The 22,961-nt window shown below is 37.2% G+C and overlaps 1 protein-coding gene across 2 annotated transcripts in view; it reads left to right on the top strand.

The window, feature by feature from the left end:
- Nucleotides 1–22,961, top strand: part of ARHGAP42 (Rho GTPase activating protein 42) — a 312,428-nt gene that overhangs the window by 274,303 nt on the left and 15,164 nt on the right. The window contains exons 13-22 of one of the 2 annotated variants that reach the window (XM_058687388.1): nt 2,254–2,316; nt 3,259–3,333; nt 4,280–4,364; nt 4,989–5,047; nt 8,509–8,614; nt 13,778–13,937; nt 15,147–15,291; nt 16,524–16,904; nt 17,272–17,428; nt 19,330–19,392. In XM_058687388.1, the coding sequence (XP_058543371.1) occupies nt 2,254–2,316; nt 3,259–3,333; nt 4,280–4,364; nt 4,989–5,047; nt 8,509–8,614; nt 13,778–13,937; nt 15,147–15,291; nt 16,524–16,904; nt 17,272–17,428; nt 19,330–19,392 (1,294 nt within the window). The remainder of the gene's footprint in view (nt 1–2,253; nt 2,317–3,258; nt 3,334–4,279; nt 4,365–4,988; nt 5,048–8,508; nt 8,615–13,777; nt 13,938–15,146; nt 15,292–16,523; nt 16,905–17,271; nt 17,429–19,329; nt 19,393–22,961) is intronic. The other variant, XM_058687389.1, reaches the window with a different exon arrangement.

Here is a 22,961-nt window from a genome sequence, read left to right as displayed (position 1 = left end):
TGTAGTGGCCTTATGAAGAAGAGGTCTTGTAGTCCCCTGAAATGCAGTTCCCCTGTTTCCCACCTAGTGCTTCACATGGTGTCTCCTATATGTGTTGAATGTGCTTGTCATTTGTCCTGGTTCCTTTTTCCTTCAGTCCAGTTGTCTGCAGAGGCTCTCTTTCCTATTGTGAGCAGTGTTTTGTACCTAGCTTGGAAATGGTGTGCAGTTTTAACAAGGTGTGCTATGCTTGTAAAATGAGACCTGCAGCTTTGAGGATCCAAGCTGCATGCAAAGGGTGCATAATTTTACCAAGGTGCTCCTAGGGTTTCCTCAGGGTCCACAGCTGCTGCTGCCAGAGCTGCAGTCTTGCAAAATGCATGGGTGGAAAGAGGCAATGTTGGCAAGGTTTGTGCTGTGGGAGGGGGCCCACAGTGCTGGGACTGAGGCAGGCATGACTGGAAAGAGTGGATAAGTGGAAGCACAGGGATGTGGGACTTAGTGTAACCACATTAGGTAGTGAAATTCAGAGCATGCTAGTTTCTGCAGGTGGCCATGTGTTTGTGCTGAGGGGTGAAAGAGGGCAATGGTACCTTCCAGCTCCTTTGTTCCTGGACAAGTCTTCCCCTGGATACCCTCTGAGATGAGTAAATAACTCTTCCCCCTATATGCCCTGGTGCTTTTGAAAGTGCTGCTTCTAGCCTGTATCTTAAAGGCTATTTGTCCTGCTATCTCTTTAAGGGCAGAAACTTATTTTCCTATTGCCCTCAGGATCTTCCAAAATGGAGCTAGCTTTTTTTTTTTTTTTTTAATTCCAGGATTTAAGTCCCTCTTGTTTGTAAGAAGTCAGTAAATTCAGTCCTTTTTACTTTCAAAGCCAAATGTTATGAGGATTCCTCTCTTCCTTGTGAGCTCCCTGGTGTGATAGTCTGTTTCTCACCCTTCTTCAGTGCTTCCAGCTCCCTCCAGACCACAGATGGCTGCCTCTGTTTTGCTTCTCCACTATATCTCCACCCTTTCTACCCTCTTTGATGTGGACTCTTCTCTACCTTTAGATGTGGAGTTTATTCTGCCAGTCTTTGGGTTGTTTCTGAGTTATTTATGCTGATGTCAGTGTTATCTAGTTGTATTCATGGGACAGTGTGAACTTAGGGTCCTCTTGCTCCACCATCTTCCAGCCTCCTAACCCACCATCTTTATTTTTTTTTAATGTATATTTTTGAGAGAGACAGAGACAGAGCGTGAGCAGGGGAGGGGCAGAGGGAGAGGGAGACACAGAATCTGAAGCAGGCTCCAGGCTCTGAGCTGTCAGCACAGAGCCTGATGCGGGTCTTGAACTCATGAGTCTTGAGATCATGACCTGAGCCGAAGTCGGGTGCTCAACTGACTGAGCAACCCAGGTACCCCAAATCCACCATCTTTAAATGGAAGCTAGTTTTAATTTTTTATTGACTTGAATTATTTTCATATATTACTGGAGAATATTAAGAAATATCATATCTCCACCACATGTGATGAAAATTTTCATTATAGTAACAAAATATTTGAATTTTTCCTCAGGGTGTTATTTGGTATTCCTAAATACTTTTTTTTTTTTAAATAAGTAATCTAATTTGATCTGGCCTCAGAATCTTAAGAAAATTATAACAGATTTAAAATCTAGCAAAAGCAATGAAAATAAACTGATATTTCATAATGTAGGATCTTTAGGGGATTTTCGGTAAACTAAACATATTTTGAATTATTTTGCATATGGTAAAAAATGTTGTAGAAAGAATATTGGGCTCGGATTCAGGTGATCTATGTTAGAATCCTGGTTTGAAGCTTGGAACAAAGAAACTGAGGTTCTCAGCAACGTCATGAACCATCTTAATATTACAAAGCTTTCTCTCTACCTTATAATGTTGTTTTGAGAATCCCATGGAAAAGAATATATGAATAGCTTTGTAATATAATTAGTAACAAACAATAAAGGTTTTTTTTCTTAGTACATTTGCTTTTATCATCTGGAAAAACATGTAGTGAAGGTTAATGCTAATTTTAGGTAAATGGATGGGATCACTGTAACATATTTACCTTCTGTGAAGGATCTGTGTTTTCTAAAGAAGTAAGTTGATGTAATAACTTTGGTGAATGTGAACCCTACTTCTACCCCAAAATAAAAATTCAGACTCTTAACTAAAACTGTGCCACTAAGTCATAAAACAAGAGAGCCAACTAAGGAGTAATGTAAGTTGGGTATAAACCCTTACTGTGATTTTATTTTATTTTCAGTGTATTTAAATGAAGCAGGGTTCAATTTTGTGAGAAAATGCATTCAAGCTGTGGAAACAAGAGGTAAGTGTTATCTGACAGGTATATCATTAGTGTTCATTCTTATATAGGAACCTCTCAAAAAATGAGGATATATTTTATCATTAACATGAGATTAACTTTAAGAACTATACAAATGTATAAAATTATCTAAATATGCAAATAGCTATAGTCTGAACTTTACCAAAAATCATACTGTATATTCTGTTTAATGATTTTTCATAATAAAGGCCTGATTTATTTCCATTTCATAGACTTTGTGTTATTTATTACTCTAAGCTCCTCTTCAATGTTTTTCAAGCTTTAGAGGAGGTAAGATTCCTAAGGAGCTGGTCTTCCTCCTTTCTTAATGTTATTCCCCTCAGTGACTTCACTCACAGTCACAATTCTAGCACCTTTACCCTCTCTAGTCATGACCTTGAAGGCCACTCTAGTTGCCTGTTACACTCTTCCATTTCCAGGAAAACTTGTCTAAAGCAAAACTCATGGGCTTTGAAATTCTGTGAACTTAAACTCAATTTTTGGTGCTGCCATTTAGACATTTTGAGAAGTTAAGTACATTTCTTAAATCCTCTAAATCTATTTCCTCACCTTCAAAATGAAGGAAGTTGTTAAGGCCTTCCAGTTCTTCAACATGTAGGACTACATGACTGAAGAAATAGAGGATGAGCAATTCTAATCATTCTTTCCCATCTTTGATGGCTTTTTGTATTCAGATAGTAGTGAATGAGCAGAGTACTTTGCTACTTTGAAGATCTTTGAAAGACTTTCAAATCACTGATTAGTGTCTGCTCTGAGAAATATATGTCTGATGGGTGTTTCCAGGGTAGATTTTCTGAAGTTAGACTGCAAAATTGGATAAGTAACTTTCAAATTCTGCATAGGGAAATGCCAGATGTTTTCAACATTCTGTACTTGTGATGCTATGTCTAAAGACATTCTTTTGTGGTTTTTCCTTCTCATTAGGCATCACTATTTTAGGCCTCTACCGAATAGGAGGAGTGAACTCCAAAGTTCAGAAACTCATGAACACAACATTTTGTAAGTTTTGAATGAAGCTAGTTACTTAATTTTTGTATTATAGATAATCCATACCATAGGTTTCTTTGAGATATATACTACTGCTGTTCTTTGAATATTTTCAAGAAATATTTAAAATTAACATTTGCATTCAGTTTTTAATGTTCAGTTATAATAGGTGATCAATCAGAATTTGAGAGAGAGCCTTTTCATAATATTGAACTTTTTCTCAAGTGTCCTTTGGTTAGCTAGAGACACAGTGAGATTTATGGATACTAGATTCAGATTGCCTGGCTTGGAATCCTAATTCATCACTTAAAAGCTTTGTGACTTTGGATAATTTGTTTAACTTCTCTGTGCCTCAATCTTCTCATTCATAAAATAGAGAAGATAATAATAGTGCCTGCTTCACTGAGAGTGTGAGGATTGAATACGTTAATCCATAAAAGTATTTGGAAGCATGCCTGGCACATGACAAATGCTCAGTGATGTTAGCAATTAACAATAATTTTATTTGGAAAACTATTATTCCACAAGAAATCTTTGAGGTTTATAAAGTGTCAAGAGTGAAACTTGCACCAATTCACACAAACAACAATCCTAAGGTTAACTCTGTTGGCATCCTAAGAAATCAATGTCTCTGACCTACTATGTTTATATCCATCTTCTTTTTACAAAAATTTTTTAATGTTTATTTATTTTTGAGAGAGAGAGAGAGAGAACCAGCAAGCAGGGGAGGGGCAGAGAGAGAGAGGAAGACACAGAATCCGAAGCAGGTTCCAGGCTCCGAGCTGTCAGCACAGAGCCCAATGCGGGGCTCAAACTCACGAACTGAGATGACCTAAGCTGAAGTCAGACACTCAACCGACTGAGCCACCCAGGCGCCCCAGTTTGTGTCCATCTTCTTAATGGTGCAAGTGATGTTTTGAGTTGTACAGTTTAAACATCTTATTTTTATTCTTTACAGCTCCAAAATCCCCTCCTGATATTGACATTGATATTGAATTGTGGGATAATAAGACAATAACAAGTGGGCTGAAAAACTACCTCAGGTAAGGAGTGTTTAACTCGTACTCTGCATGTGATGTCTCTCTTAACCTCTGTGGGCATTGCCATATGACTCCATGGAACACCTGTGTGTGATCTTCACTCCTTAGAGCAATTCTTTCACCTCACATGAAATAGCATAAGGTGGTAATGTTTATGTTTAGTGTTTTGGAACTTATACTTGGTTTTTCAACTAATAAACTTTAGAAGCTGCAATATTTTATGAATACTAAATAATAGTTTGTTTCATGTTAAATTTGAATGTAGTGTTTTCATGTATTTTTTAAAAATAAGTTGAAAGTGAAAGTTGTTTTTTGTTTGTTTGTTTGTTTGTTTGTTTGTTTTTAATTTAACTATAGTCCCCATATCTGAGAGAGATTTTTGCTGTTGTGGTTCAACAGTTCTTACAAAGTGAAAAAATCATTTTCCAGTCTGTCCTTTTAGCACAGTTGTGCCAAGAAATGCTGCTAAAGGGCCTTCTTTGAGATCTGCATTTTGGGACTGCCTGGAATCACCCTAGTAGGACTTTATCCTACTCCCTAATTACCCAATTCTTAAAGAAGTACTAGAAGTTCAGGGGAAATAAAAAGATATTGCCATTCTAATGCCCTCTTCTTTCTCCGTTGTAGGTGCCTTGCAGAACCACTGATGACTTACAAGTTACACAAAGATTTTATTGTTGCAGTTAGTAAGTACACTTCCATTGAATGCATTATAATTGATATAGTTTTATGCTGTATCACTTAGAGGTATAAATTTAAACCAGCTAGTTAAGATTTTCCTACATGTTGCTTAAGAAACTATCAATCTGATGCTTAATAGCTGACAATATGGTTTGTAAGCAAATAAGAAATTGCAGAATGGTAGATTAAAGACCTAAATGTGAGACGTGAAACCATAAAACCAGAAGACATTAGTAGTTTCTCTGACATTAACTAAAGAAACATTTATCTAGATGTGTCTCTTCTGGCAAGGAAATCAAAAAGCAATTGGGAGTGCACTAAAATAAAAAGGTTTTACACAGTGAAGGAAACCATCAATGAAACAAAATGGCAACCTCCTGAATGGGAGAAAATATTTGCAAGTGTTATATCCAATAAGGGGTTAATATCCAAAATATGTAAAGAAGTTACACAACTCAACACTAAAAAACTAATATGATTAAAAAAAGGGAAGACCTGAAGAGACATTTTTCCCAAGCAGACATACAGATGGCCAATAGACATATGAAAAGATGCTTAACATCACTCATCAACAGACAAATACAAATCAAAACTACAATGAGATATCACTTCACACCAGTCAGAATGGCTAAAATTAATAACACAAGAAATAAGTGTTGGTGAGGATGCAGGGGGGAAAAAAGGAACCCTCTTGCACTGTTGGTGGGAATGCAAACTGGTGCAGCCACTCTAGAAAACATTATGAAAGTTCCTCAAAATATTAAAAATAGAATATGATCCAGTATTTCTGCTAGTATTTACCCAAAGAAAATGAAAACACCATTTCAGAAAGATAATGCACCCCATGTTTATTGCAGCATTATTTACAAGACATAACAACAACAGAAGTGTCCATCAATAGATGAATGGATAAAGAAGATGTGGTATATATATACAATGTAATGTTACTAAACCATAAGAAAGAATGAAATCTTGACCTTTGCAGCAACATGGATGGACCTAGAGGGTATAATGCTAAGTGAAATAAGTCAGATAGAAAAAGACCAATACCATATGATTTTACTCATATGTGGAACTTAAGAAACTAGAAAAAGAAAAAGACAAAAAGGAAACAAACTCTTAAATACAGAGAACAAAACTGGTGGTTGTCAGAAGAGAGGTGGAGAGTGGAATGGGAGAAATAGATAATGGGAATTAAGAATACACTTTCCTTGATTTAAAAAATATTGAAGAATGAATTAAAAGATTTTGTCACTTAATAAGACTTCTTTGGGGTGACTGGTGTGCTAACAGGAATTATTTTAAATACATTTTACTCAGTGGATGAATGTCAGTACCTTACAAGAGCAACTTTATTGTTAAATTGACAACACTACAAAAATGCAGTTATGCCACCCACTCATACTCATGTGCTATATTCCTAAATCTGGAGAGTAAAGTCAGGTATTTGGGGCAGGTAACAGGCAATTCCAACAATCCTTCACCCCCCCCCCCCCCCCATTATCACATATCTATGTCATTTATTTAGATCTATGATTGCCATAATAGGAGATATATAGATAGGCTTAATTCAAAAATTGTGGGGAGGGGCTCAGTGAAAAACATGTAACCTGAAAAATTAGAAATATGTACTTTTAAAACACTGAGATGAAAGTGCTGGGTTGCCATCTCAGCCATCACAACAGTTTGTAACTGCTAGGCATTAGCATTTCATTGTTAAAATATATGAGGTGTGACTGTACCAAGTATTTTTCACAGTCCAAGAAAGAAAGCATTTGCATTAATTTATTGCCATCCATTATAATGTCACAGGTAATGTTGTCTGCTGATAAGTGTCAGATAACGTTGTGACCTTGGTTTTCAGTCCAGCATACATGACTGATCACATGGTCTCATAAACACCTATACCACTTAGCTTTCTCCTGAAACCTCTCCACTCTTTATTCTCTTCATCAGAATCTATTAGATGAACAAGACCTTAGAAATATATAATTTCACCCCTCATTTTATTGACTAGGTCCCAGAGTGGGCAAGTGACTTTCTCCACGGATACTAGTAAATTGATGGCAAAATCAGGGCTATAAGCCAATTTTTTTGACTCTTAACCTAGAACTTACTTACAGAAATTTTATGTTATAACATGGCATTTGAGACACTTAGTTAAGTGCTAAACGATCTGGTTGTTTTAATAAAAACATTTGGTCATAAGATTTTTTTTCTCCACTTCCATGGCAAATAATAATCACATTATTCACTACCATGGTAATTAAAATATATTCCTATGTATAAGAATTCATCTTTTGTCTGGCGCAAAGATAATCCCATGTAGTAGATAATAAGGTAATAAAAGTAAGTATTATTTGGAAATTTAGCTCTGTAAAAAGGGGAAGTTGTTCACAAATTAAAAGGTGCCTCACAGAATTCCCTGGAAAACAGTATGGATTAGGCCTTCCATGGGCCTGCAACTAGGAACTACAGAATTGGGAGTTTATGTTTCTCTCCCCACCCTTTTAGGAGCATCTCTTCTCTCTGTTCTTTGCTGCATATCTACCTCATTCTTATCTCCCTTTCCAGTTAGATTTTCTTGGCTTTGGAGCATATTTGGTTATGTCATCCCTAGTTTTACACTATATGCCATTTCACATACTCAGCAGACAGATCAGAGTTTTGATGTCTCCATTCCAACCCCTGGGAGACCTTGTGTTTGGCCCAGCATGAGCCAGCTCTTTTCCCACCTCATGTTCCGCACCTTTCAGAGAAAGGGCTTGGCATGGTGGGTAGTCACCCTAGAATTAGTTTATTGTAGTAAGAGTATGTTAATAGATCTTCATTCTAAAGTGTTAGCCTTTTCTCTAGCAGACATGTCAACATGTTGTCTTTTGCCTGGCAAACTAGACTTACTTTAGATTTTTTTTTCTTCTTTTCAGATTTCCCATTGTCAGCATGGGCTTAGAATCTATTAGGCCTCTGCATAATAATACTGACACCTCAGAAAAGTAATTCCCTGTTATCTTTAAATCTACAAAATTTGGAAAGGAATGCCTTCTTCCTTCTGTCTGATGGAGTCACTAGGAGGTTTCTGTGTGATAGAGTATATTATATTGCCTGGCACATTAGGTAGTCTGTACCAATAGCTGTGATCACTCCATTGCTAAAGTTTTGATTTTGTCCTTGTGTAGCAAAACCAAAGCAGGCGATGAGTTGTGGTTGTATAGAAGTTCAGTGGCTATGAGCACAGGTCTGGATTAGATGGAACTGGGTTAGTCTGGCATATTTACTTAACTAACTTCATGACCATGGTCAGGTTACTCAACCTCTCTAAGCCTTAGAGAATGATAGTGATGAACTGCATGAAGCAATGTTTATAAGGCATGAGGGTGGGAGTGTTTATAATGCTTAGATTATTAATGTTTATGTACACATTTGAATGCAATTAAAACTTGATCATTTAACCTTTATGTTATAGAATCTGATGACCAAAACTACCGGGTGGAGGCTGTACATGCATTGGTGCACAAATTGCCAGAAAAAAACAGAGAGATGCTGGACATCTTAATAAAGCACCTTGTCAAGTAATTATCTGATTTATATTGTTCACTTAACTACTTGTTCAACTGTTAAAGTTAGACCTTGTTCATATCTTTCTAATGTGTATGATGGTGCTATAACATTGTTATAATTAGAGTCCACTGAATGTTTTAAAAATGATGTGGTAGTTTGTTTTTAAGATATATCTGTGTGTGTGTGTGTGTGTGTGTGTGTGTGTGTGTACCTGTGTATGTTTACACTATGCAAATGATTAATATCCTTTGCAACTGTTAAATTAATGATGAAAACCTTACATGTCAACTTAAAAATATGAAGGGGTTTGAAGCCCTAAGTTTGAAGATCAGTTCTCTGTACTACGAGTGTCAACTGTTCTGCCAGGTCAAAGTGCCACTGTAATGTTAGCTTCTTTTTCTCAATTCGTAGCATCACTTGGTCTCTGAAGATTTTTCTGACTCTGCTGTTAGTTCATCTATATATTTTTAAATGTCTATAAACAGATACTGTATTAGCCAAGTTTCTCCAAAGAAACAGAACCGACCAGATGTTTGTGTATATGTAGCTATACGTACACATGTGTGTGTGTATGGTGTATGTATATGTGTGTGTGTGTATATATATATATATATATATATATATATATATATATATATATGAGAGAGAGATTGATTTTAAGGAATTGGGCTGTGCTACTGTGAAGGCTGTTAAGTCTAAAATCTGCAGGGCAGCTGGTAGTCTGCAGACCCAGGGAAGAGTTGACATTACAGCTCTAATCCAGGGCAGTCTAGAAGCAGAATTGCCTCTTCCTCAGAGGAAGTTAGTCTTTTTTAAGACTTTAAACTGATTGGATGAGGCCCACTGACATTATAGAGGGTAATCTACTTTACTCTAAGTCTACTAATTTAAATGTTAATCTTATGCAAAAAAAAAATACCTTCACAGAATGATGTAGATTTATGTTTGATCAAATATCTGGGTACTATGGCCTCATAAATCTGTCTGAAGATTCTTTCTCTCTCCCTTTCACACACACACACACACACACACACACACACACACACACTTGCCATGCTGCTGTAAACAAAAGTCCAAATTCAGATTTTAAACTTAAGAATTCCTTACAGCCTCATTTACAAATCAGGATATTTTCCATCTTAGTAAGTACTGTGATTCACAATGAAATGATTACTCCTTCCTTGCTTACTACAAGTAGTAACCCAGTTTATGCTAATTTGAGCCAAGCACATTTGAAATAGTGCTACATAACATATCAATAAGTCTCATCTTAACCTGCAGATGAGATAATACGAATTGCCCTCCTGCCCCTTGAAATAAGGAAATCCATTAGAAACTACTCATTTCAAGTTCATTATAAACTGTTGCCATGACAATACCTCTTTTAGTTAGTGAACAAGGACTCTTCATCAGATTTAGTCCTGAATTATGTTTTGAATTGTGTGACCTGTTCATGAAATTTAACCACACTGTATGTATTGGGCATTCTCTTGCTGTATTCAAGCTAATTTTCTAGCAAAGCCTTTATTTATTTATTTATTTTGAGAGAGAGAGAGAGGGTAAAAAAATCATGAGCAGGGGAGGGGCAGAGATAGAGGGAGAGAGAATCCCAAGCAGGCTCTGCACTGACAATGTAGAGCATGGGGCTCCAACACAGGAACAATGAGATCATGACTTGAGCTGAAATCAAGAGTCGGTCACTTAACCAACTGAGCAACACAGGCACCCCTCTAGCAAAGTCTTTTTAAACACACTTTTTTTATATATATATAATTTTTTTTAATGTTTATTTACTTTTTTTTTTAAATTTTTTTTTTTTCCAACGCTTTTTATTTATCTTTGGGACAGAGAGAGACAGAGCATGAACAGGGGAGGGGCAGAGAGAGAGGGAGACACGGAATCGGAAACAGGCTCCAGGCTCTGAGCTGTCAGCACAGAGCCTGACGCGGGGCTCGAACTCACAGGCCGTGAGATCGTGACCTGGCTGAAGTCGGACGCTTAACCGACTGCGCCACCCAGGCGCCCCAATGTTTATTTACTTTTGAGAGAGACAGAGAGAGACAGCGCACGAGCAGAGAGAGAGAAGTAGACACAAGATCTGAAGCAGGCTCCAGGCTCCGAGCTGTCATCACAGAGCCTGATGTGGAGCTTGAACTCACAAACCACGAGAGATCATGACCTAAGCTGAAGTCAGACACTTAACCACTCCTTAAATGTGCTTTTAAAAGCTACATGAGTGTCACATAAAATGTTTTTTGTTTAATTATCCAGAATGTTAAGTGAACTCAAACTCCCCCCTCTTTGTGAATGTGCATGACTTTAGTACAGGGAATAGCAAAGGATACTATCTGGCCATAGAAGAGTGCTTAAAACTCTTTTGCCCATCCTTCATCACCATTCCTGGCTTTTTTCCTGAACCTATATAAAGGTCAATCTTCATTGACTAAGCAGTATTTTTGGAATGTGTATCCAATCACAGGTGACTTATTTAAGTAGACTACAAACAAGTAATAACATCCTTGGTCCCTGGCAACCTTAATATATCTGAAGAAGAGAATTTAAGGCCAGTCGTCTGGATTGGTTACTGGTCTAAATTAGGACCAGTGACTAAAAGATTGATTGCAAATCTCCATTAATTAGCTCTGAGACATGGTGTAAACCATTACTTCCTTTCTGAGACTCCTTTTCTTTGTCTTTAAAACAAAGGCCATCTGTGGTCTCTTCTTTGACTCTAACTTGGAATATTAAAAAAAAAAAAAGTTAAAGAGAGAGAAATACAGAGTGTGAGTGTGGGGGTGGGGGTGTTGCAGAGAGAGAGACACACACACACAGAATCTGAAGCAGGTTCCAGGCTCTGAGCTGTCAGCACAGAGCCCAACGCGGGCTCAGACACAAACCATGGGATCATGACTTGAGCCAAAGTCAGATGCTTAACCAACTGAGCCACCCAGGCGCCCCTCTAACTTTGAATTTTTAAAAGGGCAATTGGGTGTCTGTTCCATACAACAAGTTGAGGAAATGAGGTGCAGAAATAGCTGAAATGTGAGGTGATAAGTGTCTATATTGATTGAGTTAGCTCAGCGGAAGGGAAATTCAGTGAAGAGAAAATTGCTCATCAAAATATTCCATCTCTTGAGCAACACAATCATAAACTCACCTTTTCAAAACCATTTTTTTAAGAATTCCAAATTCACTCCCCATGAGTTTAATATTAATCGTATTCCAGTTTATTCACACTACCAGGAACTCTTACATTTTAGCAAGAGTGCCTAAAGCCAATTTCATTACAAGGAAGACTGTTAGTTGAGATCATATTTCCTGTAACTCATTATTTAATTTTATCAACCCTATAGGGATAGTTGTTCTTTATAGATGAGGAAACTGAAGCCTAGAGTTATTAAATAACTTGTCTAATTGCACCCAGCTTCGAAGTTGGATGGATCCAAGCTTTAAATGCAGGCAGACTCAGTACCTTTATATACTACTTTCTTAGTAGATTCTTTAATACATACTAAACAGTAAATATATAATATTTGTCTATATAAAAAGGAAATGTGGAATGAAACTTCTTATTCTAACCAAGAGCTTCTTAACTAGTGCTTTCTCGGGCACAAGGGAAAAATTCAGTAAGTGAGACAGTCAGCTAGCTCTTCCGGTCCTGTGCTAGGATTTACATAGGTATTCAAAATCCTGGATTCCCCATAAAATTTTACTTTTGCTTATGGAATGTAGTTAGTGATGCACACTTAGTCAGGTATAACCATGATCTTGTGTTCAGTGCTCCTTTCTAGAACTTCATATTTTAACAACATGCCTGGAAGTAAGATAGAAAAGGCAGTGTGTAACCTAGAAGATTGGTCTAATGAATGAGGTTTTCTTTTAGGAATATGTCCAATTCCCAAATTAAGTAGTCAAAGTCATTTTTTTAATGTTTTATTATTTATTCTTGAGAGAGAGAGAGACAGAGCATGAGCAGAGGAGGGGCAGCGAGAGGGAGACACAGAATCCAAAGTAGGCTCCAGATTCTAAGCTGTCAGCACAGAACCCAACATAGGGCTTGAACTCACAAACCATGAGATCATGACCCAAGCCGAAGTCAGACCCAACTGACTGAGCCACCCAGGCACCCCTAGTCAAAGTCAGTTTTGATAGTTACTGGGATTACTTTGCTAAAGTCAGTAATACCAGAGGCTTTTTCTTTCATTTCCATTTTTAAGCCAGCATTGATGTGACCACATCTCCTTCTCTTACTGTTTGCCAACCACAGTGCCCAGCCCTAAGGAGGCACTGAGGGAAGTTTTGAATGAATGGATAGGTGGATGGGTGGATGGATGGAAGGAAATAAGGAAGGAAAAAAAAGGAAGGATAGAAACTTGCATTAGCCAGTTGTCTTATGTAGGGAGCTTAAGAAAACCACAGACTTCTATTCAGAAAACCTGAATTGAAAGAGCATCTCTGTCCCTAATTTTCTGTGACCTTGAGTACATCATTTTTACTTTAGGAGGTTTTTAACCTACATAATAGGAAAAACTGACTTTCTGGGAGGATTAAATGAAATAATGTCTATGAAAATGCCTGGCACTAGGTACTCAATAATATGTTTAGTATATCTGAATATAATTCCAACCAACCAAATTTGAACCATCTGTTCTAAAAGAAGTATAGTGCCCTAGAGAATACCTAACAGTTGATAATCTCTGCAGGATAATTGTACTCTCTTTAGGATATCAAGATTTATTCCTTTAATGTTTATTTATTTTTTGAGAGAGAGATGGGGGAGGGGCAGAGAGGGAGACACAGAAGCCAAAGCAGGCTCCAGGTTCCAGGCTCCAAGCTGCCTGTCCAGAGCCCAACGCGGGGCTTGAACTCACGAACTGTGAGATCATGACTGAGCTGAAGTCAGATGTTTAACCGACTGAGCCACTCAGGCGCCCCAAGATTTATTCCTTTAATTAACCTTTGTAATTAATTTTACTTAGCTAATTTTAACTTTTTATGTCTTTTTAGGCTATACCCACTCATGACAATTGGGAGTAGCTAAACCTGACAATTTGGGAAAATTAACCTATAATGGCATATTTTACATTCTATTTATGCCACAAATTTGATAAATGAGAACCTTTCATATTTATTAAACTTTTAACTTATGTTATTTTTGTTGCTTGTATTTGCAGAGTGTCACTACACAGCCAACAAAATCTCATGACTGTCTCAAACCTTGGTGTCATATTTGGCCCAACTCTAATGCGAGCACAAGAAGAAACTGTGGCTGCCATGATGAATATTAAATTTCAGAATATTGTGGTTGAAATTCTGATAGAGCACTATGAAAAGGTAAGCTGAATTTTCATGTTGAAGTATCAAATCTTGTATTTTGCTTTTAGGAAGGAATTTTCTGTTTGTATTATCTATGAGTTCATTGTGATCTCAGATTCTTATAAAGTATCAGTCCTGTCCATTTTGTATAAATTGCTTCTTCATGAGGACATTGATTTCCTTTTTTCTTGTTTAGTTTTTAAATGCTTCTCAAAATTCTCCAGGTAAATGATTTCCTTTCCTTTTACATCATTTACTTTTTAAGATTTTCTTCTTTAGTATTTATGTGGTGAATTTTTCACTCATATTGAGAGAAATTTGTTAGAATCACTTGGTAATTAAGTCTATTTTTAACCTTTTTATCTCCCTGGAATTAGACTTAACAACAACAGTGATATTCTCAATAAAGCAAAAGAATTCCAGGAACAGAGTCTTAAAGTCCTCTCTACATCCACTCCTTAAACATGGTTTCTTTAACAAGATTGAGATCTTAGAATAACTGTGGAAATGGAAATTGGGAAAGTCAAATTGATTGGATTATTAAGCAAATGCAGCCATTAAACATCAAAACATTTGTGATTCATTTATGCCTGGTCTAGTGTTTGTGAAAGACTATGCCCCTCTCCTTCCCTTAGTCCCTTCCTGGTACCTGTAGAAGAATATCCTTCATTTATCTAAGATTTTAAGCACTCACAACCCAAGACCACATGGGGGAATTCTGTAGCCGAGTACAGACCTCTACCTGCAGCATGTCACATTCGTGACAGCACCTTTTCCTGAGAAGCAAGGAACTGCTTGACTTGGAAGTGATATGGAATGAGCCTTTTCCCTTCAGGCTATGTTCAGCATGAAGTGAGAAATAAAATATCACAGAATAGAGTCAAGATATCTTGACACAGACATTTGTTCATATTTGAAAGGTTTCTTTAAAAGTATTGGAAAATATTCTGAAATTCATTGTTGGGAAATTGGAGAGGATAAAAAAGAAAACACAGAGAAGGAACATTACTTAGTGTAAAAGAAAAGTATAAGTATAGAAAAGTATAGAAAAGAAAAGTATAATTGCTGTAGTATATTTTTTGTATCAAGCATCTCTTACCATGAAGCTGATTAAATAGCAAATGGTTCTGAGATTATTTAATAACTCTAAAATATAATTTTATCATGAAAATGGCAATTCCCCCTTTTACTGACCTCTATCCATTTGTTTGGTTTTTTTGTATGTAGATTTTTCATACTGCCCCAGACCCAAGCATTCCTCTTCCTCAGCCTCAGTCTCGATCTGGATCCCGAAGGACAAGAGCAATCTGCCTTTCCACAGGTTCCAGGAAGCCCAGAGGAAGGTATACACCGTGCTTGGCAGAACCTGACAGTAAGTGTGACTGCTTTAGGGAGAAGCTTTCTTCATTCTTTGATTTAGCCTTACTTCACCTTTTTGATAATTAGGGTAGAAATAAATAGAAGATGATCTTAATGATACTGTCTCCCAAACACCCCCCCCCACATTTATATATTCTTTGTCAGTATAGTTACAAGGTACTTTGAACAAACAAATTCATTACTACTACAAAGGAAAAAAAAAGTAGTTTGCTCAGTGCCCTTTTTTCTGCAACTGTGATTAAGAACATCAGGTACTACTTTGTAGCAGGTTTTGTCCTATTGTTAAAGAGGTAGAGAAGAAAGCAAGAAAAATTCTGGCTGAAACCGTCAGTTTCTTTCTTCCTATCACATTATGTCCTTAAAGCATCATCTCTTGGGTATCAAAGTGTCTGAGAGAGAGAGAGAGAAAAAAGAAATAAATAGAGAAACCACACTACACATTATCACTAACTTCCTGTTCTGAACCCAACACCACAGTGAAGTGGGTGGCAGCTTAAGCCCACAGTGGATGTTAAATTTGTGGCTGTTCTTATTTTACTTTATACCCTTAAGCCTCCCAATTTTTCTCACAGTCAGTATTTAACAAAAAATACTAATTTTTAATTTAGATATGTTCAAATTATTATAGTTTAGGAACATTAAAAAATAATCTGTTAAATAGCCAGTTTCTTATGTTGCTATAATCTTGGTAGGAAAAGAAAAAGTCTTTTCTTTTAAAAATGTGAGCAGTGTATAATTTGCAGCTGACATTACTCGTGACTTTGAATGAAGAAAGAATCAGATGCATTATAACATGAGAAAAGTAAAAAAAGGCAGAAACAGATCTTTTAATATCCCTCTTTCCATTGATCTCTTATAATGTCATCAAAGAATCATATTTGTACTACTTGTGAGTTCTTTTTCAGAAGCAAATTTTGTCTGAATTTGAGTCAACCCCCAATCCTTTAAGAAGTAACATTATTTCATAGGGTCAGGGTTCATGTAAAATCTCCCTTGAATAGTATTAAAAAATGCATTCACTAAGTTAAAATGCACGTTTTACAGCCTTTCTTAGAACTGAGAAAAGTTCTCCATACTGGGTAAAGATCTGTCAATTCAGTGGGGACAGTGGGGTCAATTCAGGTGGCCACAGGGCACACGTGCGTTGGAGAATGTGGAAGGGTTTGGGTTGTATTGTTCTCAGTAGAAGGTCCCTGTTGTTTTCTCGCTCCTGCTCCTGCTCAGGTGACTCTTACAGCAGCAGCCCAGACAGCACGCCCATGGGGAGCATCGAGTCCCTCTCCTCTCATTCCTCTGAACAAAACAGCACAACCAAGTCTGCTTCCTGCCAGGCCAGGGAGAAATCTGGAGGAATTCCTTGGATTGTATCCCCATCACCCTCCAATGGACAGAAAAGTCTTGGACTCTGGACAACTAGTCCTGAATCAAGTTCTAAAGAGGATGCGACCAAAACAGATGCAGAATCAGATTGCCAGAGTGTTGCCTCGGTCACCAGCCCCGGGGATGGTTCCCCACCCGTAGACCTGGTCAAGAAAGGGCCTTATGGGCTTTCAGGACTGAAAAGAGCCTCCACTTCCTCTCTCAGATCCATCTCTGCAGCTGAAGGTAAACCAGATTTGAGCTTATGTAAAATGTCATTGTCTCTGTGCCACTTGCCGAATTGCTCAACATGATTAAGCAGGGAAAAGTTAATGGTGAAGGGGCTAACAATGCTGTTCCTGAGCTAGGATATTTAAAACTCCTGTGCACTGTGACTTCTTTCCTGGTTATTTCCATCTCTGTGAGGTGATGTCTTTGTAATTACTATAGATTGTGATCTCCCTGAATGATGGGCTGCTGTGCTCAAAGAACATTCTGTACCTTCTCATTTGGGCTTAGAAAAAACACTTCCTTTTGTTATGAGCATGTACTGTGTTACTGCTATTATTTTGTCTGATAGCACCTTGCCTGTTTTCTTGGGCTTTCTTTTTAGGAAACAAGAGCTACTGTGGATCCATTCAAAGCTTAACTTCTGTAGGTTCCAAAGAGATGCCCAAAGCCCCACCAAACCCAGACCTGCCTCCAAAAATGTGCAGGAGGTTAAGGCTAGACACTGCCTCAAACAATGGCTACCAGCGACCTGGCTCTGTGTAAGTGAGAGAGAGTGTGTATTTGTTGTATCTTCCAGGGATACACAGGAGTTGAGTATATCCAAAAGAACCCTTAGGAATCCCACAACTGAATACCTCATCTGCAGAGTAGGAACAACCATCTTCTGTAGGACCCTATCCCCTTCTACAAATGATGTACAAGTTAGAATAGGCTTAAAGTATGTATGTGTATACATATACAGACACATACAATTTCAGTCACTTGCCTTACAAAGCAGAACAATGGCTTAATTTAAGGACATGAGAATAGATGTATAATGTAATACTTCTGGGTTTTCAAAGTATACATTCTAAAAGCTAGACATTTACCTCTCAGCTGAGCAAACTGTCCTTATATCTCAACTTCCCCACCTCCTTGTTAGAAATACAACTACTGTGTAGATAGTGAGGGTTTATTTTCTCTCCTCTCCATCATCTGTCTCCCCTATCTGAGTATTCACTGATTTAAATAAGCTCATGGAGAACAGGAGCTTGAAAGGTGAGAGGGGGTACTTCTATTCAAAAGACATCACTAGGTACATCGATGTAAATAAGAAGGGGACAAAGAAAAGAACTTAGATAAACAAGCAAAATCTAAACAGGAAAGTTGTTATCCCTTTCATTTTGTTTTCCTGACTTACTGAGTTTTCCAAATGCCATATGAGCTATTACTGGGCATCTTTACATATGTTATCTCTTAATGTCCTTCATGTACTTCCACAGTAGGTAGTAGAAACCTCATTTTAGAGATAATGAGAACTAATACTTGGAAAGTTAAGGAACCAGTTTAATTATTCATTGAAAGTCCAGTAAGGCATTTCACTAAGCCTGTTTCCATAGAAACAGTGTCTTAAATTCATTCGTTCATCACCTTCTTTGACAAGAACCTTTTATTTTCAGAGTGTGTTTACCATACATTATCTCTCTTGGTCAGAAATCCAAGTACCACTATATAGACCAATACTATATTTGATATCTGTCTACTGCCCGGTATGTATAGTTCTAGCCGTTAAGGGAAATTAAATTTTAAGCCAATATGTCAAGGGAGATGAGAGAATATAAACTCCATCCTTTGTGAGGGAAAGAGAAGATTCACTTCTGTCTTACAACTGTACTGACAAAGTATGAATTAAAATTGAGATAATGTGTATTCCATATTACGTATAAAATGAACCTTCTGATTATCAACTGGCTAGGTTTTGGGAGAAAAGTTGATCAATTAAAGAAATAAGATACATGTTAAAATCTAGTTTAAAATATCATTCAAGGAATTTGATATTCTCTTCTAGTAAATATAGAAACTTTTCTAATTACCCCTGGTGCCTTAGTTTTAATATAGTCTCACTTTTTCAAATAGACAGTGCCTAGCCTCCCATGACTTGAAATAAGATTTGAATCCACAGATGTATTCATTGACCGTATTTTCAGAGTTCCCTCTTTTCACTTTATAGGAACTGTGTTCAAATTTAAAAAATGAAACATTTTAGAATTAGTTTTGTCTTAGCTATCAGAATGAACAACAGTTCTTTGTCTTGATGATTTGATTCTACCCTGTGGCTCCACAGGAGTCAAAATCACTGCCAGAAGCTGAGTGGGGAGAAAATGTTCTTTTTTACTGTTCCCATAGTTTTTTGAAGTAGAAAAGATGAGAACAGTAAGATCCCCAAGGGAAGGGGAGGTAGCTATAGGTTTATTACATCTGGTACTCTGTGAGCTGGAGACTAGATCTAAAAATTTCTGCCACATTAAATCTTAAAACAATTAAAATTCAGATCAAATTTTGAGGATAGTTCTTAACTAATTATTTTTGGTTTGTGTTAAGTTATAACCCTGAATTATACTTTGAACTGAATAATATAATTTTTATTTTAATGAAAATCGCATTTTAAAATTATTTTCAGTGTGGCAGCAAAAGCCCAACTGTTTGAAAATGTTGGTTCACTTAAACTGGATTCTTCTGGGCGGTAAGTTCTCAAAACCCTTAAAATGAAAAAATAAATAAATAAAGTAGTGGTGACATTGTTGCTTTTTGTTGACATACTGAGTCATCTTTGACAGCTCTGACCTTCAGTTCTGCAGATGGTGAAATCCACACTCACTGTCTTGCACACGGGTGGGGGGGGGGAGATCATGTCTATAAACAGCATATAGCCTCTCAGACTGTTCCACTGATGCCTTATTTACTAAAATCTTCACAAAGGAAGAGTTCTAAACAAGTTTTCTAAAAGATACAAGTTGTCATAACCTTTTGCATACTAAAGACCCCTTTGATGACCATTTGTGGAAAGTTTTCAAAGGTATATTCATGACTTTTAAAAGTTACAGAACTTTTTCTGGAACAAGTTTTATGAACATGCATTAAAAATTTGCTTATTATTAATGGCCACTGGGTTGCTCTAGGCTGATTGATCTAAACTGCTCTTTTTTTGAGTGCAGTACTTCATTCAGGGTTTCCAGATTTTACCTTTCACTCTGTTGTAAAAAAGACGCAGGTTGTTGCATCTTACTGCTATTAATGTGCTTGCTTCTAAGGTTTTGCTTTCCTCTCCTCCCCTTGTAAAATTGATTCTTCTCATCCACAGTGGGCTTTGGTTTTTTATCTGAATATGTCTGAAATAATGGAATTTTTTAGTATTTTGATATTTCTGGTTTTTTGTTTTGTTTTACAATCAGCAGCTAGTAGAGGTATGTGTCATTTAATAAATGCTTGTTATTAAAAGAGCATATAAATGAGACCACTTGAAGAATAAACTTTGATTTTTCCTTTGGATGCACAAGGGAATTTCGAGCTTCCCATTCATACTTGGATAATTGAGGTTTTGAAGTAAAAGAACCACAGTTAATTGAAGTATCACTATATTTAACCACTGTTGTACACCTGAAAAAAATATAACACTGTTAACTATACGGGAATTAAATTTTTTAAAAAAGATTGTTCAACCATAGAATTTTATTGACCCTTTTAAAGTATGTGTACTTTTTCAGCAGTAGGCATTTACTAAATACCTACACAATATTGGGCTGTTGCTAGTTACTAGGGATAACAGTGACCTTCAACTTCTGGTTTTTTTTTTTTTTCTCACAAGACCTAGCAGAGGTCTTTGTGTATCAATGCTTTTGACTTCACAGAGTTGAGCCACTTTGGTATCTTACAGATATGTTGGTTGATCCACGGAACTTATGTAACAAATCCCAGAGTAATTTCATTTACCTTACCTCCATCCATAGTATCTTCACCTTCTTCCCTTTGTTCAAGATTTGGTGAAAACCAGGTACTGTGCATATCAGAGCAAACATCAGTTCTCTGAAACTGTCATCATTTTTAGACCTTAGTGTATGGGATTTAACTTTGCTACTTCTGTCTTGCTATATCATTGAATTGCTCCTGTAGGTGGAGTCCTTTTACTATGAAGCTCTAAACAACCTGTAAGAGCTCAAGTTATGTAATCAAAGAGATAATCCTTTAAGCTTTAAGAAAACAAGCTATTAATCAAGTAAATCAGAGTACTGTCAAATACTGAGATGTTCAACAATGAACCTATGCATTTTTAGTATGCTTTTATATTATACTCTAAATCAACTTCTAATAGGCTGTCAGCATAAACTTAGAGCTTCTCAATACATTGAAGGTTGGAGTCATTATTTGTCAACAGTTCCACAGCACTTGTTGATGGTGTCATAGCTTTTCACCAAAAGACAGGCCCAGTGGAACACAACAAATATCAGGGTCAGATAGACCTACGTTTAAATTCTTGGTCTACCACTTTCTAGTTGCAGTAACCTTGGAGTTACATATTTAGGAAAAATATTTTCTTTTTTTTTTTTCAATATATGAAGTTTATTGTCAAATTGGTTTCCATACAATGCTCAGTGCTCATCCCAAAAGGTGCCCTCCTCAATATGTATCACCCACCCTCCCCTCCCTCCCACCCCCCATCAACCCTCAGTTTGTTCTCAGTTTTTAAGAGTCTCTTATGCTTTGGCTCTCTCCGACTCTAACCTCTTTTTTTTGTCCTTCCCCTCCCCCATGGGTTTCTGTTAAGTATCTCAGGACCCACATAAGAGTGAAACCATATGGTATCTGTCTTTCTCTGTATGGCTTATTTCACTTAGCATCACACTCTCCAGTTCCATCCACATTGCTACAAAGGGCCATATTTCATTCTTTCTCATTGCCACGTAGTACTCCATTGTGTATATAAACCACAATTTCTTTATCCATTCATCAGTTGATGGACATTTAGGCTCTTTCCATAATTTGGCTATTGTTGAGAGTGCTGCTATAAACATTGGGGTACAAGTGCCCCTATGCATCAGTACTCCTGTATCCCTTGGGTAAATTCCTAGCAGTGCTATTGCTGGGTCATAGGGTAGGTCTATTTTTAATTTTTTGAGTAACCTCCACACTGTTTTCCAGAGTGGCTGCGCACCAATTTGCATTCCCACCAACATTGCAAGAGGGTTCCCGTTTCTCCACATCCTCGCCAGCATCTATAGTCTCCTGATTTGTTCATTTTGGCCACTCTGACTGGTGTGAGGTGATATCTGAGTGTGGTTTTGATTTGTATTTCCGTGATAAGGAGCGACGTTAAGCAACTTTTCATGTGCCTGTTGGCCATCTGGATGTCTTCTTTAGAGAAGTGTCTATTCATGTTTTCTGCCCATTTCTTCACTGGGTTATTTGCTTTTTGGGTGTGGAGTTTGGTGAGCTCTTTATAGATTTTGGATACTAGCCCTTTGTCTGATATGTCATTTGCAAATATCTTTTCCCATTCCGTTGGTTGCCTTTTAGTTTTGTTGGTTGTTTCCTTTGCTGTGAAGAAGCTTTTTTTTTCATAAGATCCCAGTAGTTCATTTTTGCTTTTAATTCCCTTGCCTTTGGGGATGTGTCAAGTAAGAAATTGCTACGGCTGAGGTCACAGAGGTCTTTTCCTGCTTTCTCCTCTAGGGTTTTGATGGTTTCCTGTGTCACATTCAGGTCCTTTATCGATTTTGAGTTTATTTTTGTGAATGGTGTGAGAAAGTGGTCTAGTTTCAATCTTCTGCATGTTGCTGTCCAGTTCTCCCAGCACCATTTGTTAAAGAGACTGTCTTTTTTCCATTGGATATTCTTTCCTGCTTTGTCAAAGATGAGTTGGCCTTACGTCTGTGGGTCTAGTTCTGGGGTTTCTATTCTATTCCATTGGTCTATGTGTCTATTTTTGTGCGAATACCATGCTGTCTTGATGATTACAGCTTTGTAGTAGAGGCTAAAGCCTGGGATTGTGATGCCTCCTGCTTTGGTCTTCTTCTTCAAAATTACTTTGGCTATTCGGGGCCTTTTGTGGTTCCATATGAATTTTAGGATTGCTTGTTCTAGTTTTGAGAAGAATGCTGGTGCAATTGATTGGGATTCATTGAATGTGTAGATAGCTTTGGGTAGTATTGACATTTTGACAATATTTATTCTTCCAATCCATGAGCAAGGAATGTTTTTCCATTTCTTTATATCTTCTTCAATTTCTTTCATAAGCTTTCTATAGTTTTCAGCATA

Source organism: Neofelis nebulosa, chromosome 10, assembly GCF_028018385.1.
Source record: "Neofelis nebulosa isolate mNeoNeb1 chromosome 10, mNeoNeb1.pri, whole genome shotgun sequence".
Lineage (NCBI taxonomy): Eukaryota > Metazoa > Chordata > Mammalia > Carnivora > Felidae > Neofelis > Neofelis nebulosa.
This window is presented reverse-complemented; position numbering and strand designations above follow the sequence as displayed.